The 19300-nt window shown below is 46.2% G+C and overlaps 1 protein-coding gene across 1 annotated transcript in view; it reads left to right on the top strand.

The window, feature by feature from the left end:
- The first annotated feature begins 219 nt into the window (after positions 1-219).
- Positions 220-19300, top strand: part of stx6 (syntaxin 6) — a 40441-nt gene continuing 21360 nt past the window's right edge. The window contains exons 1-7 of the mRNA XM_067990813.1: positions 220-404; positions 7376-7545; positions 9301-9395; positions 11397-11459; positions 13308-13430; positions 16447-16553; positions 18963-19057. Coding sequence (XP_067846914.1) covers positions 370-404; positions 7376-7545; positions 9301-9395; positions 11397-11459; positions 13308-13430; positions 16447-16553; positions 18963-19057 — 688 coding nt within the window. The 5' untranslated portion in view covers positions 220-369. The remainder of the gene's footprint in view (positions 405-7375; positions 7546-9300; positions 9396-11396; positions 11460-13307; positions 13431-16446; positions 16554-18962; positions 19058-19300) is intronic.

A 19300-nucleotide genomic window follows, 5' to 3' on the forward strand; every position in this document is an offset into this window, starting at 1 on the left:
GAGAAAGGAGAGTGAGAAGAGAAAGAGCATGAGAGAGAGAAAAGCGAGGGATTGAAAGAATGCGTCTGAAAGAGCATAAGAGAAAGAAAAGGGAGTGAGAGAAAATGAGGAAAGGAGTCCCAGGTGAAGGGGCAAGCTGGCACTGTAACCCATAGCAACCGCCCTGCCGCTGAGACTGCGCCCAATGACCTCTGACCCGGCAGTAGTTACTGTGGGTAAGAAGGGAGGAAAATGGCGGCGGTGGAGACGGATTGAGGAGAAAGAATTAAAGGGAAAGAGAGAGAGAGCCGCGGGGTGCGCGTCTGCTCCCGGCCCTGGTATGAGCGCCGCTTCTTAAAGGGACTCATCTCCACCAACCTCGCCGTCATCATGTCCATGGCGGACCCTTTCTTCGTGGTTAAAGGGTAAGCAACGGGAAGGGGCCCCGGGCCGGGCCGGGCCGGTCTGTGGGGGAAGGGGCCCCGGGCCGGGCCGCACCGCGGGCACGGGCACAGGCAAAGGTGGCCGGGGTGCAGGTGGTGAGCTGCTGCTGTCAATCTGACCGAGGGCCGCACCTCTTCAAAAACTGCACAGAATAGTAGGCCTCTGTATTTAAATCTCTCTCTCAAACGCACCCCCCCCTCTCGCCCGCTCACAAACACACACATCTCTCTCTCTCAAACACCTCCGCCCCTCCCCCGTCTCTCTCACGTGCACGCCCCAACTGGAATCTAATCCAGGGGTTCAGGGGGTTTATATATAGAATAACAGATACCCGGGAGTGAGTTACAGGCTGGAATCTAATCGAGGGGTTCAGGGGGTTTATATATAGAATAACAGATACCCGGGAGTGAGTTACAGGCTGGAATCTAATCGAGGGGTTCAGGGGGTTTATATATAGAATAACAGATACCCGGGAGTGAGTTACAGGCTGGAATCTAATCGAGGGGTTCGGGGGTTTATATATAGAATAACAGATACCTGGGAGTGAGTTACAGGCTGGAATCTAATCGAGGGGTTCGGGGGGGTTTATATATAGAATAACAGATACCCGGGAGTGAGTTACAGGCTGGAATCTAATCGAGGGGTTCAGGGGGTTTATATATAGAATAACAGATACCCGGGAGTGAGTTACAGACTGGAATCTAATCGAGGGGTTCAGGGGGTTTATATATAGAATAACAGATACCCGGGAGTGAGTTACAGGCTGGAATCTAATCGAGGGGTTCGGGGGTTTATATATAGAATAACAGATACCCGGGAGTGAGTTACAGGCTGGAATCTAATCGAGGGGTTCGGGGGGGTTTATATATAGAATAACAGGTACCCGGGAGTGAGTTACAGGCTGGAATCTAATCGAGGGGTTCGGGGGTTTATATACAGAATAACAGATACCCGGGAGTGAGTTACAGGCTGGAATCTAATCGAGGGGTTCAGGGGGTTTATATATAGAATAACAGATACCCGGGAGTGAGTTACAGGCTGGAATCTAATCGAGGGGTTCGGGGGTTTATATATAGAATAACAGATACCCGGGAGTGAGTTACAGGCTGGAATCTAATCGAGGGGTTCGGGGGTTTATATACAGAATAACAGATACCCGGGAGTGAGTTACAGGCTGGAATCTAATCGAGGGGTTCAGGGGGTTTATATATAGAATAACAGATACCCGGGAGTGAGTTACAGGCTGGAATCTAATCGAGGGGTTCGGGGGGTTTATATATAGAATAACAGATACCCGGGAGTGAGTTACAGGCTGGAATCTAATCGAGGGGTTCGGGGGGTTTATATATAGAATAACAGATACCCGGGAGTGAGTTACAGACTGGAATCTAATCGAGGGGTTCGGGGGGTTTATATATAGAATAACAGATACCCGGGAGTGAGTTACAGGCTGGAATCTAATCGAGGGGTTCGGGGGGTTTATATATAGAATAACATACCCGGGAGTGAGTTACAGACTGGGATCTAATCGAGGGGTTCGGGTGGTTTATATATAGAATAACAGATACCCGGGAGGGAGTTACAGGCTGGAATCTAATCGAGGGGTTCGGGGGGTTTATATATAGAATAACAGATACCCGGGAGTGAGTTACAGGCTGGAATCTAATCGAGGGGTTCGGGTGGTTTATATATAGAATAACAGATACCCGGGAGTGAGTTACAGGCTGGAATCTAATCGAGGGGTTCGGGGGTTTATATATAGAATAACAGATACCCGGGAGTGAGTTACAGGCTGGAATCTAATCGAGGGGTTCGGGGGGTTATATATAGAATAACAGATACCCGGGAGTGAGTTACAGACTGGAATCTAATCGAGGGGTTCGGGGGGTTTATATATCGAATAACAGATACCCGGGAGTGAGTTACAGGCTGGAATCTAATCGAGGGGTTCGGGGGGTTTTTATATAGAATAACAGATACCCGGGAGTGAGTTACAGACTGGGATCTAATCGAGGGGTTCGGGTGGTTTATATATAGAATAACAGATACCCGGGAGGGAGTTACAGGCTGGAATCTAATCGAGGGGTTCGGGGGGTTTATATATAGAATAACAGATACCCGGGAGTGAGTTACAGGCTGGAATCTAATCGAGGGGTTCGGGTGGTTTATATATAGAATAACAGATACCCGGGAGTGAGTTACAGGCTGGAATCTAATCGAGGGGTTCGGGTGGTTTATATATAGAATAACAGATACCCGGGAGTGAGTTGCAGGCTGGAATCTAATCGAGGGGTTCGGGTGGTTTATATATAGAATAACAGATACCCGGGAGTGAGTTACAGACTGGAATCTAATCGAGGGGTCCGGAGGGTTTATATATAGAATAACAGATACCCGGGAGTGAGTTACAGACTGGAATCTAATCGAGGGGTTTGCAGGGTTTATATATAGAATAACAGATACCCGGGAGTGAGTTACAGACTGGAATCTAATCGAGGGGTTTGCAGGGTTTATATATAGAATAACAGATACCCAGGAGTGAGTTACAGACTGGAATCTAATCGAGGGGTTTGCAGGGTTTATATATAGAATAACAGATACCCGGGAGTGAGTTCCAGGCTGGAATCTAATCGAGGGGTTCGGGGGATTTATATATCGAATAACAGATACCCAGGAGTGAGTTACAGGCTGGAATCTAATCGAGGGGTTCGGTTGTTTTTTTTTATAGAATAATATATCTGTGAGTGAGTTTCAGGCTAGATTCTAATCAAGTTGGTTTGGATGGTTTATATACAGAATATCAGATACCCGGGAGTAAGTTACAGGCTGGACTTTAATCGAGTTGGTTTGGATGGTTTATATATAGAATAACGGATACCCGGGATTGAGTTACAGAGATTTGAATAATTTATGCATAGAACATGTATGGCTTCGGGTTACATCTTAAGTCACGAGTGAAGCCTGAATGTTTTACTGATATGATCTAAACTGTAGGTGTAATTTTCAGCCTTTATACTCCCCACTGATGTTTTTTATTCTCTTGTTCTGACTAAAATGGTGACCTGCTAATGAGAGCTAAAAGTGGAGATGAAAGATTTTCTCTGCTTTTGGGTAAATATGCTCCTGGATGTTCCCTGTCCTTTGCTGAGTTAACTGATTGCAGTTGGGGTGCTGCAGTTTATCTCGGGTCAATTCAAGTTGACCTTGGGTTAGGAAGGGGCAAATATCAGCCAAGATCCCTGTTCAGACAGTTATCCATTGAGTGCTGCTGCAAAATGTGGGTGTGTTTGGTGAGGATAGGATTGTGTTCATGCACACGTGTGTACTTTTTTTGATACACCAGGAAATGGGGGTGAAGGAAGTGTATGTATATAGTGATAAGTTGAAATAATGGGTAAATTGAAGATATTTATAGTGATTAAACTAAGCAGACCATAGAATCATAGAATGGTTACAGCACAGAAGGAGGCCATTTGGCCCATCGAGCCAGTGCCGGCTCTTTGTAAGAGCAATCCAGTTAGTCCCATTCCTCCACTCTTTCCCCGTAGCCCTGCAAATTTTTTTCCCTTCAAGTATTTATCCAATTCCTTTTTGAAAGCCACGAATGAACCTGCTTCCATCATCCTTTCTAAGGAGAACAACCCCAGCTTCTCCAGTCTATCCACATAACTGAAGTCGCTCATTCCTGGAATCATTCTAGTAAATCTTTTCTGCATCCTCTCCAAGGCCTCCACATCCTTCCTAAAGTGCGGTACCCAGAATTGGACACAATACTCCAGCTGTGGCCGAACCAGTGTTTTATAAAGGTTCATCATAACTTCCTTACTTTTGTACTCTGCCTTTATTTATAAAGCTCAGGATAACTTATGCTTTTTTAACTACTTTCTCAACCTGTCCTGCCACCTTCAAAGATTTGTGCACATATACCCCCAGGTCTCTCTGTTCCTGCATCCCCTTTAGAATTATACCATTTAGTTTATATTGCACCTCATCATTTTTCCTGCTGAAGTGTATCACTTTGCACTTCTCTACGTTAAATTTCATCTGCCACGTGTCCGCCCATTCCACCAGCCTGTCTATATCCTCTTGAAGTCTATCACTATCCTCCTCACTGTTCACTGCACTTCCAAGTTTTGTGTCATCTGTAAATTTTGAAATTGTACCACCCCTGTATCTAAGGGTGTTTGGAAGATTATGGCCAGTACCTCTGCAATTTCCACCTTTACTTCCCTCAGCAACCTAGGATGCATCCCATCCGGACCTGGTGACTTATCTACTTTAAGTACAGCCAGCCTTTCTAGTACCTCCTCTTTATCAATTTTTAGCCCATCCAGCATCTCAACTACCTCCTCTTTTGCTGTGACTTAGGCAGCATCTTCTTCCTTGGTAAAGACAGATGCAAAGTACTCATTTAGTACCCCTGCCATGCCCTCTGCTTCCATGCGTAGATCTCCTTTTTGGTCCATAATAGGCATCACCCCTCCTCTTACTACCCGTTTACTATTTATATGCCTATAGAAGACTTTTGGATTCCCTTTTATGATAGCTGCCAGTCTATTCCCATACTGTCTCTTTGCCTTTTTCACTCCTCTGTACTTTCTATATTCTGCCTGGTTCTCACTTGTATTATCAACCTGACATTTGTCATACGCCTCCTTTTCCTGCTTTATCTTACTCTCTATCTCTTTCACCATCCAGGGAGCTCTGGCTTTAGTTGCCCTACCTTTCCCCCTCGTGGGAATGTACCTAGACTGTACCCGAACCATCTCCTCTTTAAAGGCCGTCCATTGTTCGATTACAGTTTTGCCTGCCAATCTTTGATTCCAGTTTACCCGGGCCAGATCCGTTCTCACTCCACTGAAATTGGCCCTCCTCCTTTATGTATTTTTACTTTAGATTGCTCCTTGTCCTTTTCCATAACTAATCTAAACCTTATGATACTACGATCACTGTTCCCTAAATGTTCCCCCACTTAACCCTCTTCATTCCCTAGAACTAGATCCAGCAATGCCTCCTTCCTTGTTGGGCCGGAAACATACTGATCAAGAAAGTTCTCCTGAATACATTTCAGAAATTCCTCCCCTCATTGTCTTTTACACTATTACTATCCCAGTCTATATTAGAATAGTTGAAGTCCCCCATTATGACTACTGTATAGTTCTTGCTCCTCTCTGTAATTTCTCTGCAAATTTGCTTCTCCATATCCTTCCCACTAGTTGGTGGCCTATAGAATACACCCAGTAGTGAAAGTAGGGGTTGGAGTACAAGAGTAAGGAAGTCTTACTACAATTGTACAGGGCTTTAGTGAGACCTTATCTGGAATACTGTCTACAGTTTTGGTCCCCTTATCTAAGGAAGTATATACTTGCCTTAGAGGCAGTGCAACGATGGTTCACTAGATTAATTCCTGGGATGAGAGGGTTTTCCTATGAGTAGAGGTTGAGTAAAATGGGTCTATACTCTCTGGAGTTTAGAAGAATGAGAGGTGATCTCATAGAAATATACAAGATTCTGAGGGGGCTTGACAGGGTAGATGCTGAGGTTGTTTCCTCTGGCTGGAGAGTCTAGAACCGGAGGGCATAGACACAGGATAAGGGGTCAGCTGAGATGAGGAACTTCTTCACTCGGAGGGTTGTGAATCTTTGGAATTCTCTACCCCAGAGGGCAGTGGATGCTGAGTTGTTGAGTATATTCAAGGCTGAGAGAGATAAATTTTTGGACGCTAGGGGAATCAAGGGATATGGGGATCGGGCAGGAAAGTGGAGTTGAGGTTGAAGATCAGCCATGATCTGATTGAATGGCGGAGCAGGCTCGAGGGGCCGTAGGGCCAGCTTCTGCTCCTATTTCTTACTTTGTTTAATGGCGCTTCTATTGTTTCTTAACGCTAACCAAATAGATTCTGTCTTTGACCCCTCAAGGGTATCCTCCCTCTCCAGCACTGCAATGTTCTTCATAATGCCATCAATTTTATTGTTAATGGATTAAAAGAGGATGAGATCCTCCCCATTTTTGTCTCCTCTGTTCTTCACCCTTCCTATCCTGAATGCGCTGACTCTTGCTCGTTGTCCTCAGGCATCAGCCACCTTCTGTTTCCTGGCCCAAGTGGCTGTTCTTCAGGTGTGAGCCCAGACTGGTTTTTCAACTGAGGGCCATCACAGCTAAGCTCAATGTAGTCTCCACCCAAGCGTGCAGACTCTCCAGTCCAGGAGTCACAAGCTAGCGATTAGGAACAGGCTGCTTCCTGCCCCGGTGGTGCTGAGGACAATTTCCACACAGCGCTGCTGTTCTGTAGAATGCAGACCAATCTTGTTGAGAAAGTGACCAGCACAGAAAAAGTGGACCAGCAAAAAACAATGAACGTGTGCAACAAGGACTAATGGAGCCAAACATGACCCCTGCAATGCCACTAGCTGGGGGCACTCTATAGAAAAAGAAACTTGGGTTTATGTAGCACCTTTCATAACCTCAAGACGTTTCAAAGCACTTTACAGCCAATTTGCACACAGCAAGGTCCCACAAACAGCAGCAATGCGACAAAGTTAATCTTAGTGATGTTGGTTGAGGGATAAGTATTAGGCAGGACACCGGGGAGAACTCTCCTGCTCTTCTTTGAAATAGTGCCATGGGATCTTTTACATCCGCCTGAGGGGGCAGACAGGGCCTCGGTTTAATGTATCATCTGTAAGACGGCATCTCCGACAGTGCAGCACTCCCTCAATACTGCATTGGAGTGTCAGCCTGGATTATGGGTTCAGGTCTCTGGAGTGGGGCCTGAACCCCACAACCTTCTGACTCAGAGGCGAGAGTGCTACCCACTGAGCCCTGGCTCACTCTAAGAAGGTACATGGAAGTGCACGAGTGGGGATTAATGGGACTTTGCCGCTCTGTTTCAAGATCTGGATGGTAGCAGTAGCCAGTGCCTACAAGTTTAATGCTGTGTCCTTTCTTCCAGCGAAGTGCAGAAAGCAGTGAATACTGCTCAAGGACTGTACCAGCGATGGGCCGAGCTGCTGGAAGATCCCTCTTCGGCCAGCAAAGAAGAGTGTGACTGGACAACCAATGAGTTGAGGAACAGTCTCCGTAGTATCGAGTGGGACCTGGAGGACCTCGATGAGACAATCAATATCCTTTAATTGCAGCTGTTCAAAGTGAGGGTAACACTGTACTGCCATGGTTCCTCCTTCAAAGCCATTTCCAACAGCATCGTGACGGTTTTGCCTCATTGGTGCTGCGTGTGCGAATAACCGGTTGGTGTTTACAGCAGAGGTCCCAATGTTTGTATCAATGTCACATGTCCAGTTTGGCAGGTAAGCCCTAAGATGCCGTGATGCCGCGGCCTGTCGAAGCCCCGAGAGATTCGAGGGCTACCAATATAACTTTGTGAGAGGTTGCAAGAGAATCACTCTGAGATTGACATATTCACTGTGCTGTGTCCATGCTTTGTAGTGCACCTCAGGCCATGTGTTACCCTGTTGGAGGTGAGATTCAGCATACATTGAAAGTTCCAACATGCAAATACACCAAAGATTCTGAAAAATCCCAAATATCAGCATTTCTAATAGCTAATATTTGGGAGAATTCAACCTTTTCCATTAAATGTTGTATTGCATCGATACTTGTGCTTTACTAAGCAAAGTAGCAAATCGATAATGCTCATAGTTTTAGTGAGCTTACCCTCACGGAAGCTAATTAATTTCACGGGGTCTTGGTGGCACGCAGCAAGGGAGGAGAATGAGTCTCTACCATGTTAGCAAGTGGGAAAATCAATTGCTAGAATAGAATCAAAGAAAAGTTGCAGCACAGTAGGAGGCCACTCAGCCCATCGAGCCTGTGCCAGCTCTTGTAAGGGCAATCCAGTTAGTCCCATTCCCCCGCTCCTTCCCCGTAGCCCTGCAAATTTTTTTCCCCCAAGTACTTATCCAATTCCTTTTTGAAAGCCACGATTGAATCAGCTTCTACCACCCTTTCGGGCAGCGCGTTCCAGATCATAACTACTCGCTAAGTGAAAAAAGTTTTTCCTCATGTCGCCTTTGGTTCTTTTGCCAATCACCTTAAATCTGTGCCCCCTGGTTCTCGACCCTTCCGCCAATGGGAACGGTTTCACTTTGTTTACTCTATCTAAACTGTTCATGATTTTGAATACTTCTATCAAATCTCCTCTCAACCTTCTCTGCTCTAAGGAGAACAATCCCAGCTTCTTCAGTCTATCCACGTAACTGAAGTCCCTCATCCCTGAATCATTCTAGTAAATCTTTTCTGCACCCTCTCTAAGGCCTTCGCATCCTTCCTAAAGTGCCCTGCCCAGAATCGGACACAATACACCAGTTGTGGACGAACCAGTGTTTTATAAAGGTATAAACTGTAATTTTATGTAAGGTTGGGTATAGGCAGCGGTGAAATCGGATCTGCCATCTTTACAGTAAGTGATGGTATTGTGGCACCAAACGGAGGTCATGCATCACCCACAGGGATGGGAGATCACAGGATGAGTCACCCTCTCGTACTAACTAAAGGCAGGTCTTAAGAGTGTCAGGTTGGGAGGAGGTCACCACTTGCACGCTTGGCTGGGAAGTTGCATGGTGCGGAAAGAGGGAGGGAAAAGGTGTAATGTTGAGATTCGGTATTAAGGGCACGTTTCCATTCTGTGGTGCCAAGGCCATCATTCTGTCGAATTACAGAATTTGTCTTGGATTGTAAAGCTGTAAAATGTGCCAGTCATCTGAGTAATTATTTTTTGGTCTGATTACACTTTTGTAAAGCGCCATGGGATATTTTACTATTTTAAAGGCGCTATATAAATGCAAGTTGTTGTTGTTGAGTATAAAACTATCAGTCTACCATGCACATGTAAGTCACTTTGCCTTAACTGCAATGTACGTATCGTGGAGACAAACCCTCGGAAGTTTAACCTCGATCCAGCGGAACTGAGCAAAAGGAAAGCATTCATCACCAGCACAAAGCAAATTGTAAAGGTAAGTCCTGTTGACGTGTTACAGACAGATGAGAAAGTGTGTGCTTTCTATGAGTTACACTAAAAACGGTCCAGAGGGGCTGGGCTGTGGGAAGGTGAGGTTACTGGCTGCTCCCACTGCTGGGGAAGGGGAAGTTGGGTATATAAAGCAGGACCTGGAAGGTTTTGTGGCGACAGGGAGAGGCAGAAGGCCAAGTGCTGTTGCCCTCTCAATTGTACCACCAATACTTTATTATTAAACACATGGAGAACGGTAGTATAGTGTCGTAGAGGCTGGACTAATAATTCAGAGAATGTGAGTTCAAATCCCGCCATGGCAGGTAAAAAGCTGGAATCAGTAAAAGTGACCAAGAAGTTGTCGTATTGTTGTTACAAACCCAGCTCTCTAGGAAAGGGAACCTGCTGCCTTTTCTCGGTCTGCTCTGTATGTGACTCCAGTCCCATGCTTTTAAGTGCCCCCTGAAGTAGCCCAGCTAGCCATTCAGTCATCAGGGCAACTAGGGATGGGCACTAAATGTCAGCCTTGCCAGTGACGCCCACAGCCAAGAATAATTTTTTTTTAAAAGTTGGAAGACCATGTTATCTGGCTCTGTACGGGGGATCTTTACACGGACTGTACTCTTATGATATTGCTGAGTTCTTATGGGAAGCAGAGAAAAGGACTTCCACAGCCTTGTGGAAATGCTGAAACTGTGAAGATTTTCACAGACAGCCTCCTTTGCGTCCCAGATGCTCTGTCGATCAAGGGGGCAGAAGTTATGCTGCAGCTATACAAAACCCTGGTTAGACCGCACCTGGAGTACTGTGAGCAGTTCTGGGCACCGCACCTTCGGAAGCACGTATTGGCCTTGGAGGGAGTTCAGCGTAGGTTTACTAGAATGATACCCGGACTTCAAGGGTTAAGTTACGAGGAAAGATTACACAAATTGGGGTTGTATTCTCTAGAGTTTCGAAGGTTAAGGGGTGATCTGATCGAAGTTTATAAGATATTAAGGGGAACAGATAGGGTGGATAGAGAGAAACTACTTCTGCTGGTTGGGGATTTTAGGAGTAGGGGGCACAGTCTAAAAATTAGAGCCAGACCTTTCAGGAGCGAGATTAGAAAACATTTCTACATACAAAGGGTGGTAGAAGTTTGGAACTCTTCCGCAAACAGCAATTGATACTAGCTCAATTGCTAAATTTAAATCTGAGATAGATAGCTTTTTGGCAACCAAAGGTATTAAGGGATATGGGCCAAAGGCAGGTATATGGTAAGTTAGATCACAGATCAGCCATGATCTTATCAAATGGCGGAGCAGGCACGAGGAGCTGAATGGCCTACTCCTGTACCTATGTTCCTATTCCTATGATCACATTATTTCATTGGGAATAGTGGGAACAGCTGAGACAAAAAGCCCTGGAGCTGTTGCAATATTTGCAGCGGTGGGGTTTTCATGGACTTTGTGTTTTTTTCACTGCTAAGGTGGGGTTTGTAGCCATGATTTACCCCTAGAAACATGAGGTCGCGTGTTCAGCCAGCAAAGCGATGAGCAGGGCGAGGGTGTGAAAATCAGAGGGTGAATCACTAAGTGACTGGCTCAAAGCTGTCTAGGACTTGGCATGGAGAGGTCTAATGAGTCAGAGAACCCTAATGGTCACGGGGGCTCATGTCACAGAACTGTCCCACAGGACCACTGGTGTGGGAAGTGCAAAAATGTCTCACTAATGCAGTAGGGGTGAGTAGAGGGAGCATTACCCTGTATCTAAACCGTGATGTACCTGCACTAGGAGTGTTTGATGGGACAGTGTAGAGGGAGCTTTACTTTGTATCTAACCCATGCTGTACCTACCCTGGGAGTGTTTGATGGGACAGTGTAAAGGGAGCTTTACTCGGTACAGATGTAAATCAGTAACCCAACAGACAGAGGCTGGCTCACTGCCGCAGATAACTTCCTTTTCTGATGAGATTTACGCAGTTATCTGCTATCGTGAATACCAATCTTTTTAGTTGTCTTTACAGGAAATGAAAGATCACATGTCCAGTTCCTCGGTGCAGGCGCTGGTGGATCAAAAGAACAGACTGGTTAGTAGCCTGCGTTTGACGTAGAATTACATAGAATTTTACAGCACAGAATCAGGCAATTCGGCCCAACTGGTCTGTGCCGGTGTTTATGCTCCACACGAGCCTCCTCCCACCTTACTTCATCTCACCCTATCAGCATATCCTTCTATTCCTTTCTCCCTCTTGTGTTAATCTAGCTTCCCCTTAAATGCATCTATGCTATTCACCTCAACCACTCCATGTGGTAGTGAGTTCCGCATTCTAACCATTCTCTGAGTAAAGAAGTTTCTCCTGAATTCCTTATTGGATTTATTAGCGACTATCTTATATTTCTGACTGGACTTTATTATTGCCGATTAGTGGTGTGTTTACAACTAAGCATACTAAGAAACCTCATCAGTAAACGTCACCACAGCTGAGACATCTCATGGCTCTTTGGGTAATGTCTGCAGCCAACCTGGTTTTCTGGGTGGGATATTCATAGATAGTGTCAGCAGCACCTTTTAATATTACACAGATTAGCCAAGAACTCCATTCCATGAGTTTGGAATCACTTGTCTGAAAAATTAACGGCATTTTGCAATGGGTTGAAGAGTCTGAAGAGCATTCCTCCCCACATGTAGATATGCACGTACCATGCAGAGCACTTATCCACTTTAAGCTGTTCGGCACAATTAACCAGAACTGTGATTTCATTAAAATAACCCTCACTATTGTAACGTTCCTCTGAAGGCACTCTTATTTCAATGAGCTCCCCTGATGGCCCAGCATGGGCTAGTGTGGTACCAAGATGCCCAGGATATAGGTTCCGTCCCTTCGGCTGAGTTGGCCATTTTCAGCTGGGGCGGCTGTTGGGTGCTCCAGTTGGCCTCAGTATCCCCCGGGGAGGAAAACATGGCCAGTTTTCCTGCTCCTGATTGCTGCCTGGATGACCCCAGCTGGAAACCACATGTCACAGAAATCTGGTGAACATTGGCTGTCCGCTCTCTGAATTCTTCTGGAATGCTGGGCAACATTCCCTCAAATCGATCCCACTAAAATCAGATTAATTGGTCATTAGGGTGTCAGCCATGACTGAATGGGTAGCACTCTCACCTCTGAGTCAGAAGGTTGTGGGTTCAAGTCCCATTCCAGAGACTTGAGCACATAATCTAGGCTTACACTCCCAATGCATTACTGAGGGAGTGCTGCACTGTAGGAGGTGCCGTCTTTCATGTAGAATTACATAGAATTTTACAGCACAGAAACAGGCCATTCAGCCCAACAGGTCTATGCAGGTGTTCATAGACTGGTTACTGCACAGGAGGAGGCCATTTGGCCCATTGAGCCCGTGCCGATGAGGTGAGATGTTAAACTGAGACCCCTTCTGCTCTCTCAGGTGGATGTAAAAGATCCCACAGTCCTATTTTGAAGAAGACCAGGGGAGTTCTCCCCGGTGTCCTGGCCAGTATTTATCCCTCAACCAACACCTAAAATCAGATTATCTGATTGTTATCTCATTGCTGTTTGTGGGATTTTGCTGTGTGCAAATTGGCTGCCAATGTTTCCCTACATTACAACAGTGACTACATTTCAAAAATATTTCATTGGCTGTAAAGTGCTTTGGGACATCCTGAGGTCATCAAATGCAAGTCTTTCTTTCTTTTCTTTTATTCTCATTGTTTTTAATGTGGGACCTTGCTGTGTGCAAAATGGCTGCTGCAAGGCACTTCACTCTAAAGTGATTCACTGTATGTAAAGTGCCTTGAGGCATTTCTGTGAAACATATGGTGGTTTGTAAATACAAGTCTTTCTTTGCCTGTCAGTGAAATACAAGGCACATGCTGTCCATTGAATGGTCTATTTTTTATTTTTGCTGTCTGTGTGCAGGCACTGCTAAGCTCCAGGACAAGTCAGGGACCGAGCTCCACTTCAGATAAGTACAGCCGGCTGGATCAAGAGCTGCAAGCGGTCAATTCACATTTCATCGAGGACCAACACGTCCAACAGCAGGTAACCGGGCAGGGAGTGAGCAGTGTGTCTGCAGGCTGAGAGGACGGGGGTAAAGGTACCCTCTGTCCGACAGTGCAGTGCACACCAGCAGGTTGCAAATTTGATTCCAGGGCTGCGCTGAGCCAGCTAATCTCAGCTGTAGGGACCGTTAAACTGGCTTCATCAGCCCGGGGGAGGTGGGGGGTGGGGCGCGGGGGGGGCAGGGCGGTGGAGGTGGCGGTGGGGGGGTGAAATCAGCCCGGGTTCCTGTTCCTGATAGATGTCCAGTGATGTATTCTGCAGTGTGCATGTCTGTGGATACCGGCGGAGCACAGAGCCAGGCTGTGATGCTCCTCACGGTCGAATGGCCTGCCACCACTCCCTGGACTGATAGGTGGTGGCTGACCAGTTGCGCGTGTTGCTGGAGCGATTGCCATAAGACCATAAGAGATAGGAGCAGGAGTAGGCCATTCGGCCCCTCGAGCCTGCTCTGCCATTCAATGAGATCATGGCTGATCTGATTTTTACCTCAACTCCACTTTCCTGCCCTTTCCCCATATCCTTTGACTCCCTTGCTGATCAAAAATTTGTCTAACTCAGCCTTGAATGTATTCAATGACTCAGCCTCCACAGCTTTTTGGGGTAAAGAATTCCAAAGATTCACGACCCTCTGGGAGAAGAAATTCCTCCTCATTTCCGTCTTAAACGGGCAACCCCTTATTCTGAGACTATGCCCCCTAGTTTTAGATTCCCCCATGAGGGGTAACATCCTCTCAGCATTTATCCTATCGAGTCCCCACAGAATCTTGTATGTTTCAATAAGGTCTCCTCTCATTCTTCTAAACTCCAATGAGTATAGACCCAACCTGTTCAATCTTTCCTCATAAGACAACCCTTCCATACCCGGAATCAACCTTCTCTGAACTGCCTCCAATGCAAGTATATCCTTCCTTAAATAAGGGCACCAGAACTGTACGCAGTACTCCAGGTGTGGTCTCACCAGCACCCTGTACAGTTGTAGCATGACTTCCCTGCTTTTATACTCCATCCCCCTAGAAATAAAGGCCAAATATTCCATTTGCTTTCCGGATTACCTGCTGCACCTGTGTGTTGACTTTTTGTGTTTCATGTACGAGGACACCCAGATCCCTCTGTACTGCAGCATTTTGTAGTATTTCTCCATTCAAATAATATTTTGCTTTTTTATTTTTCCTCCCAAAGTGGATGACTTCACATTTTCCCACATTATATTCCATCTGCCAAATTTTTGCCCATTTGCTTAACCTGTCAATATCCCTTTACAGACATTTTGTGTCCTCCTTGCAACTTGCTTTTCCACCTATCTTTGTATCATCAGCAAATTTGGCCACAAGACACACTTTTCTTCATCCAAGTCATTGATATATATTGTAAATAGTTGAGGCCCCAGCACTGATCCCTGCGGCACCTCACTAGTTACAGATTGCCATTTTGAAAATGACCCTTTTATCCCGACTCTTTGTTTTCTGTTAGTTAGCCAATCCTCTATCCATGCCAGTATATTACCCCCAACACCAGGAGCTCTTATCTTGTGCAGTAACCTTTTATGTGGCACCTTATCGAATGCCTTTTGGAAATCTAAATATACTGCATCCATTGGTTCCCCTTTATCCACACTGCCCGTTACTTCCTCAAAGAACTCTAATAAATTTGTCAGAATGCCCACGGAACAACAGCAACAAAAGGCCAGTGCTTCAGGTGAAAAAGGGAGAAGGACTGGACAAGGAAAAACTGCTGTTTGCGGCCTGATCGTTGCCAGAAAGTATAAAATACTTGTGCACTTGAGGGCAAATTATTGACCTGTTTAAGAAATTGGCTGAGCGGCAGGAGACATAGAGTAGGGATAATAGACAGGTACTCAGATTGGCAGGATGTGACTAGTGATGTCCCACAGGGATCTGTGTTGGGGCCTCAACTATTCATTGTATTTATTAACGACTTAGATGACTGGATAGAGAGCCACATATCCAAGTTTGCCGATGGCACAAAGATAGGCAGCATTGTAAGCAGTGTAGATGGAAGCATAAAATTACAGAGAGATATTAATAGATTAAGTGAATGGGCAAAACTGCGGCAAATGGATTTCAATGTAGGCAAGCGTGAGGTCATCCACTTTGGACCTAAAAAGGGTAGATCAGAGTACTTTCTAAATGGTGAAAAGCTCGAAACAGTGGAGGTCCAAAGAGACTTAGGGATCCATGTACATAGATCATTAAAATGTCATGGACAGGTACAGAAAATAATTAAAAAGGATAATGGAATGCTGGCCTTTATATCTCGAGGACTAGAATTCAAGGGGGTAGAAGTTGTGCTACACTATACAAAGCCCTGGTTAGACCACACCTGGAATACTGTGTTCAGTTCTGGGCACCACACCTTAGGGGGAGTTCAGAGTAGATTTACTCGAATGATACCTGGACTCTAAAGGATAAATTATGAGGAGAGATTACTCAAGCCAGGGTTGTATTCTCTGGAATTCAGAAGATTAAAGGGTGATTTGATCAAAGTTTTCAAGATATTAAGGGGAACTGATAGGGTAGATGGAGAGAAACTATTTCCGCTGGTTGGGGAATCTAGGACTCGGGGACATGGCCTAAAAATTAGAGCCAGGACTTTCAGGAGTGAAGTTTGGAAACACTTCTACACGCAAAGGGTGGTAGAAGTTTGGAACTCTCTTCCGCAAACGACAGTTGATGCTACCTCAATTGTTAATTTTAAACATGAGATTGATAGATTTTAGTTAACCAAAGGTATTAAGGGATATGGGGCTACGTTGGGTATATGGAGTGAGGTCACAGATCAGCCATGATCTCATTGAATAGCAGAACAGGCTTGAGGGGCTAAATGGCCTACTCCTGTTCCTATGTAATAGGGGGTGACAGGCTGGTGGGGAGAGGCCAAGGCAGGTAATGGGGGGGCGGGGGTGGTGACAGCTTAGTGGGGCATGACCTCTACTTTTGGATCTTGTAATGATTTTTGTGTCTCCCGTCCCGTTCAGTTGATCGCGGAGCAGCAGGACGATCAGCTGGAGCTAGTGTCGGGCAGTATTGGAGTTTTGAAGAACATGTCGCAGAAGATTGGCAATGAGCTGGACGAGCAAGCTGTGTGAGTGTCAGTTCAGCCATTCACTTGCTTTAAGTTTCCTTCTTTCTCCCCCCTCCTATGCTTAATGCTACGGAAGTGGGTTTGTTCTGAGTGAAAATCATTCCTCCCCTCTTCGCCTGAAGTCACCGACTGACTCGCGCTGGAGCGCAGTTCCACAAATCCTGGCAGCCTTTTGCCAAGTGCCCTCTCTTCATGTGCCAGCCTAGACTGCAAGTGTCGGCAGGTTATTCGACCAGGAAGAGTTCCATGGCCCAGCCTTAACCTACTCTCGCTCAGTGCCGACACGCATATGCTTTCCGGTAGAGGTTCCTGGGTGGCGCCTTTAATGTAAAAAAGAGGCGTCCCAAGGTACTTCACAAATATGTGTAAGGAGAGGTATGGTGAGCTGGAAAGGAAGAGATTACAAGGGGTGACTGAAAGGTTTTTGAAAGTGACGAGGTTTTAGCGCACAAGTTCCAGGGAGTGGGCCCAAGGGGACTGAAGGCTCTGCCTCCAATGATGGCCTGAAGGGAGGAGGGGGATACGCAGAACACCAGAGTCAGAGGAGCAGAGCACTTGGAGGGGGATTTAGAGCTGCACGGGATTCCAGAGATAGGGCGGGGCAAGGCTATGGAATGACTTGTAGGTGATAATTTTACATGTAATACATTGGGGACAGGGAGGCAGTGTAGGTCAGTGAGGATGGGGGGTAAGGGGTGAGCGGGACCTCATGTGAGAATGGATATAGGTGGCAGAATTTTTGGAGGGTGGAAGTGGTGAGACCAGCAAGGAGAGCGTTGGAGTAGTCAAATGTGGGTGACTGAGATGGATGAGGGTTTCAGCAGCAGAGGTAGGAAGAAAGTGGGCAATCTTCTTTACACAGGCAGGAAGCACTTCCACACACAAAGGGTAGTGAGAATCTGGAACACTCTTTCCCAAAAAGCTGTTGAGACTGGGGGCCAATTGAAAATGTCAAAACTTGAGATTGATAGATTTTTGTTAGGTAAGGGTATTAAAGGTTACGGAACCAAGGCAGGTAGATGGAGTTAAGATACAGATCAGCCATGATCTAATTGAATGGCAGAACAGGCTCAAGGGGCTGAATGGCCTCCACCTGTTCCTATGACCTTACGAAGGTGGAATTAAGCGCTGTTGGTGATGGAGAGGATGTTGGGTTTAAAGCTTGGCTCGGGGTCAAACAGGACACTGAATTTGCAAACAGTCTGCTTCAGCCTGAGAGTGCGGGGCGGGGTTGGGGTGGAATCGGTGACAAAAGAGTGGAGTTTGTGTTGGGGGTCGAGGACAATGGCTTTGGTGTTCCCAATGCTGAACTAAAGTTGTGACACATCCAAGACTGGATGTCAGTCTTGACACACGGAAACAGTGGAAGGGTGGAGAGAGATGATGGAGAGGTAGAGCTGGGTATTGTTGGAGTGCGTGTAAAAGCTGACCCTTATCCTGTGGGTGATGTCACAGAAAAGCAGCTTGTAGATAAGCAAGAAGAGGGAGCCAAGGGTAGATCCTTGGGGGATCCTAGAGATGTGGGGAAGGGAAGAAAATGCATTGCTGGACAGGTACTGGCTGCATTCGGATAGGTATGAATGGAACTGTGCTGAGTTATTTCTTCCCCTTGCTGACTGATGCTCATTTTAGTCCCTTGGCTGAGGTCAGCTGACCTGAGCACAGAGTGCAAACTGAACTGGGACCATCTGGTCTCTAGAGCTGGCATTGACTTTACTCAGTAGGCCATTGGGTCTACTGGGCTCAGTCTCGTACTTCTCACCTGCATGAAACTGTTCTCCCTGCTTAACCACACACCTTGAGCCAAAACAAATACATTGATTCCTAATGCTTATTGGATTTGCTGAGCCTCCCAGCACTCCTGTTTTCAGCTATTAGGGAGCGAAGCTGTCAAACATTTAGGTGACATGACAAGTAGGAATATGGCATCTGGGACCTGGGACCCCTATATCAGTATAATTCGAAACAAGAACTTAAGAGCAGAGGTTGCTGAGCGAGGTGGGTGGGGGGGCCTTGACAGTACATATTTTATCTTGTGTATGGAGTGGGGTGGGGTGGGGTTGTGTGTGTATTTGAGGGGTTGGGGGGGGTCTGTACGTGCATTTGAGAGAAGGGTGAGTGATTGGAGGGGAGGGGGTCTTGCGTGCACGTTTGAGGGGAGGGTGTGCATGTGCATACGCATGTGCGTTTGTATGTGTGGTGAGGGTGTGGGTATCAATTGCCTTGTTGCTAGAGTAGCCTTGGCAGAAGCATAATAACTGGGCTCCTGATGTGAGAGAGAGGAGGAAAATAAAATGTAAAGCAGAGTCAAGAACCAGTGCTATAAATAATTCAGTGCATGTACAGGGTGAAATTGGAGCCGGCTCTTCAGTTTTATGTTTCAGCCTGCATATCCTCTTCTCTCCACAGTATGCTTGACGAGTTCTCCTATGAGTTGGATAGCACGCAGTCGCGGCTGGATAACGTAATGAAGAAGCTGGCCAAAGTGTCCCACATGACCAGCGGTGAGTTAGAGGAGGCTGAGCTCTCATTGTAGCCTGTTTTATGTGTACGTGCGGTGTGTTGAATTTACACGGTTGATCCCAGAACTTAGTACGAGGAAAGTTTGACTTCCCTGGGTCTTTTCTGTCTTGAAAAGAGATGACTGAGAGGGGATATGATAGAATTGTTGAAAATTATGAAAGGTTTGGACCCATTGGATCCACTAAGCTTTCTTGCCGTGTACAGAATTTAAGCGCATGGAGTCA

The sequence above is a fragment of the Heptranchias perlo genome, chromosome 9 (genome assembly GCF_035084215.1).
Source record: "Heptranchias perlo isolate sHepPer1 chromosome 9, sHepPer1.hap1, whole genome shotgun sequence".
Classification (NCBI taxonomy): Eukaryota; Metazoa; Chordata; class Chondrichthyes; order Hexanchiformes; family Hexanchidae; genus Heptranchias; species Heptranchias perlo.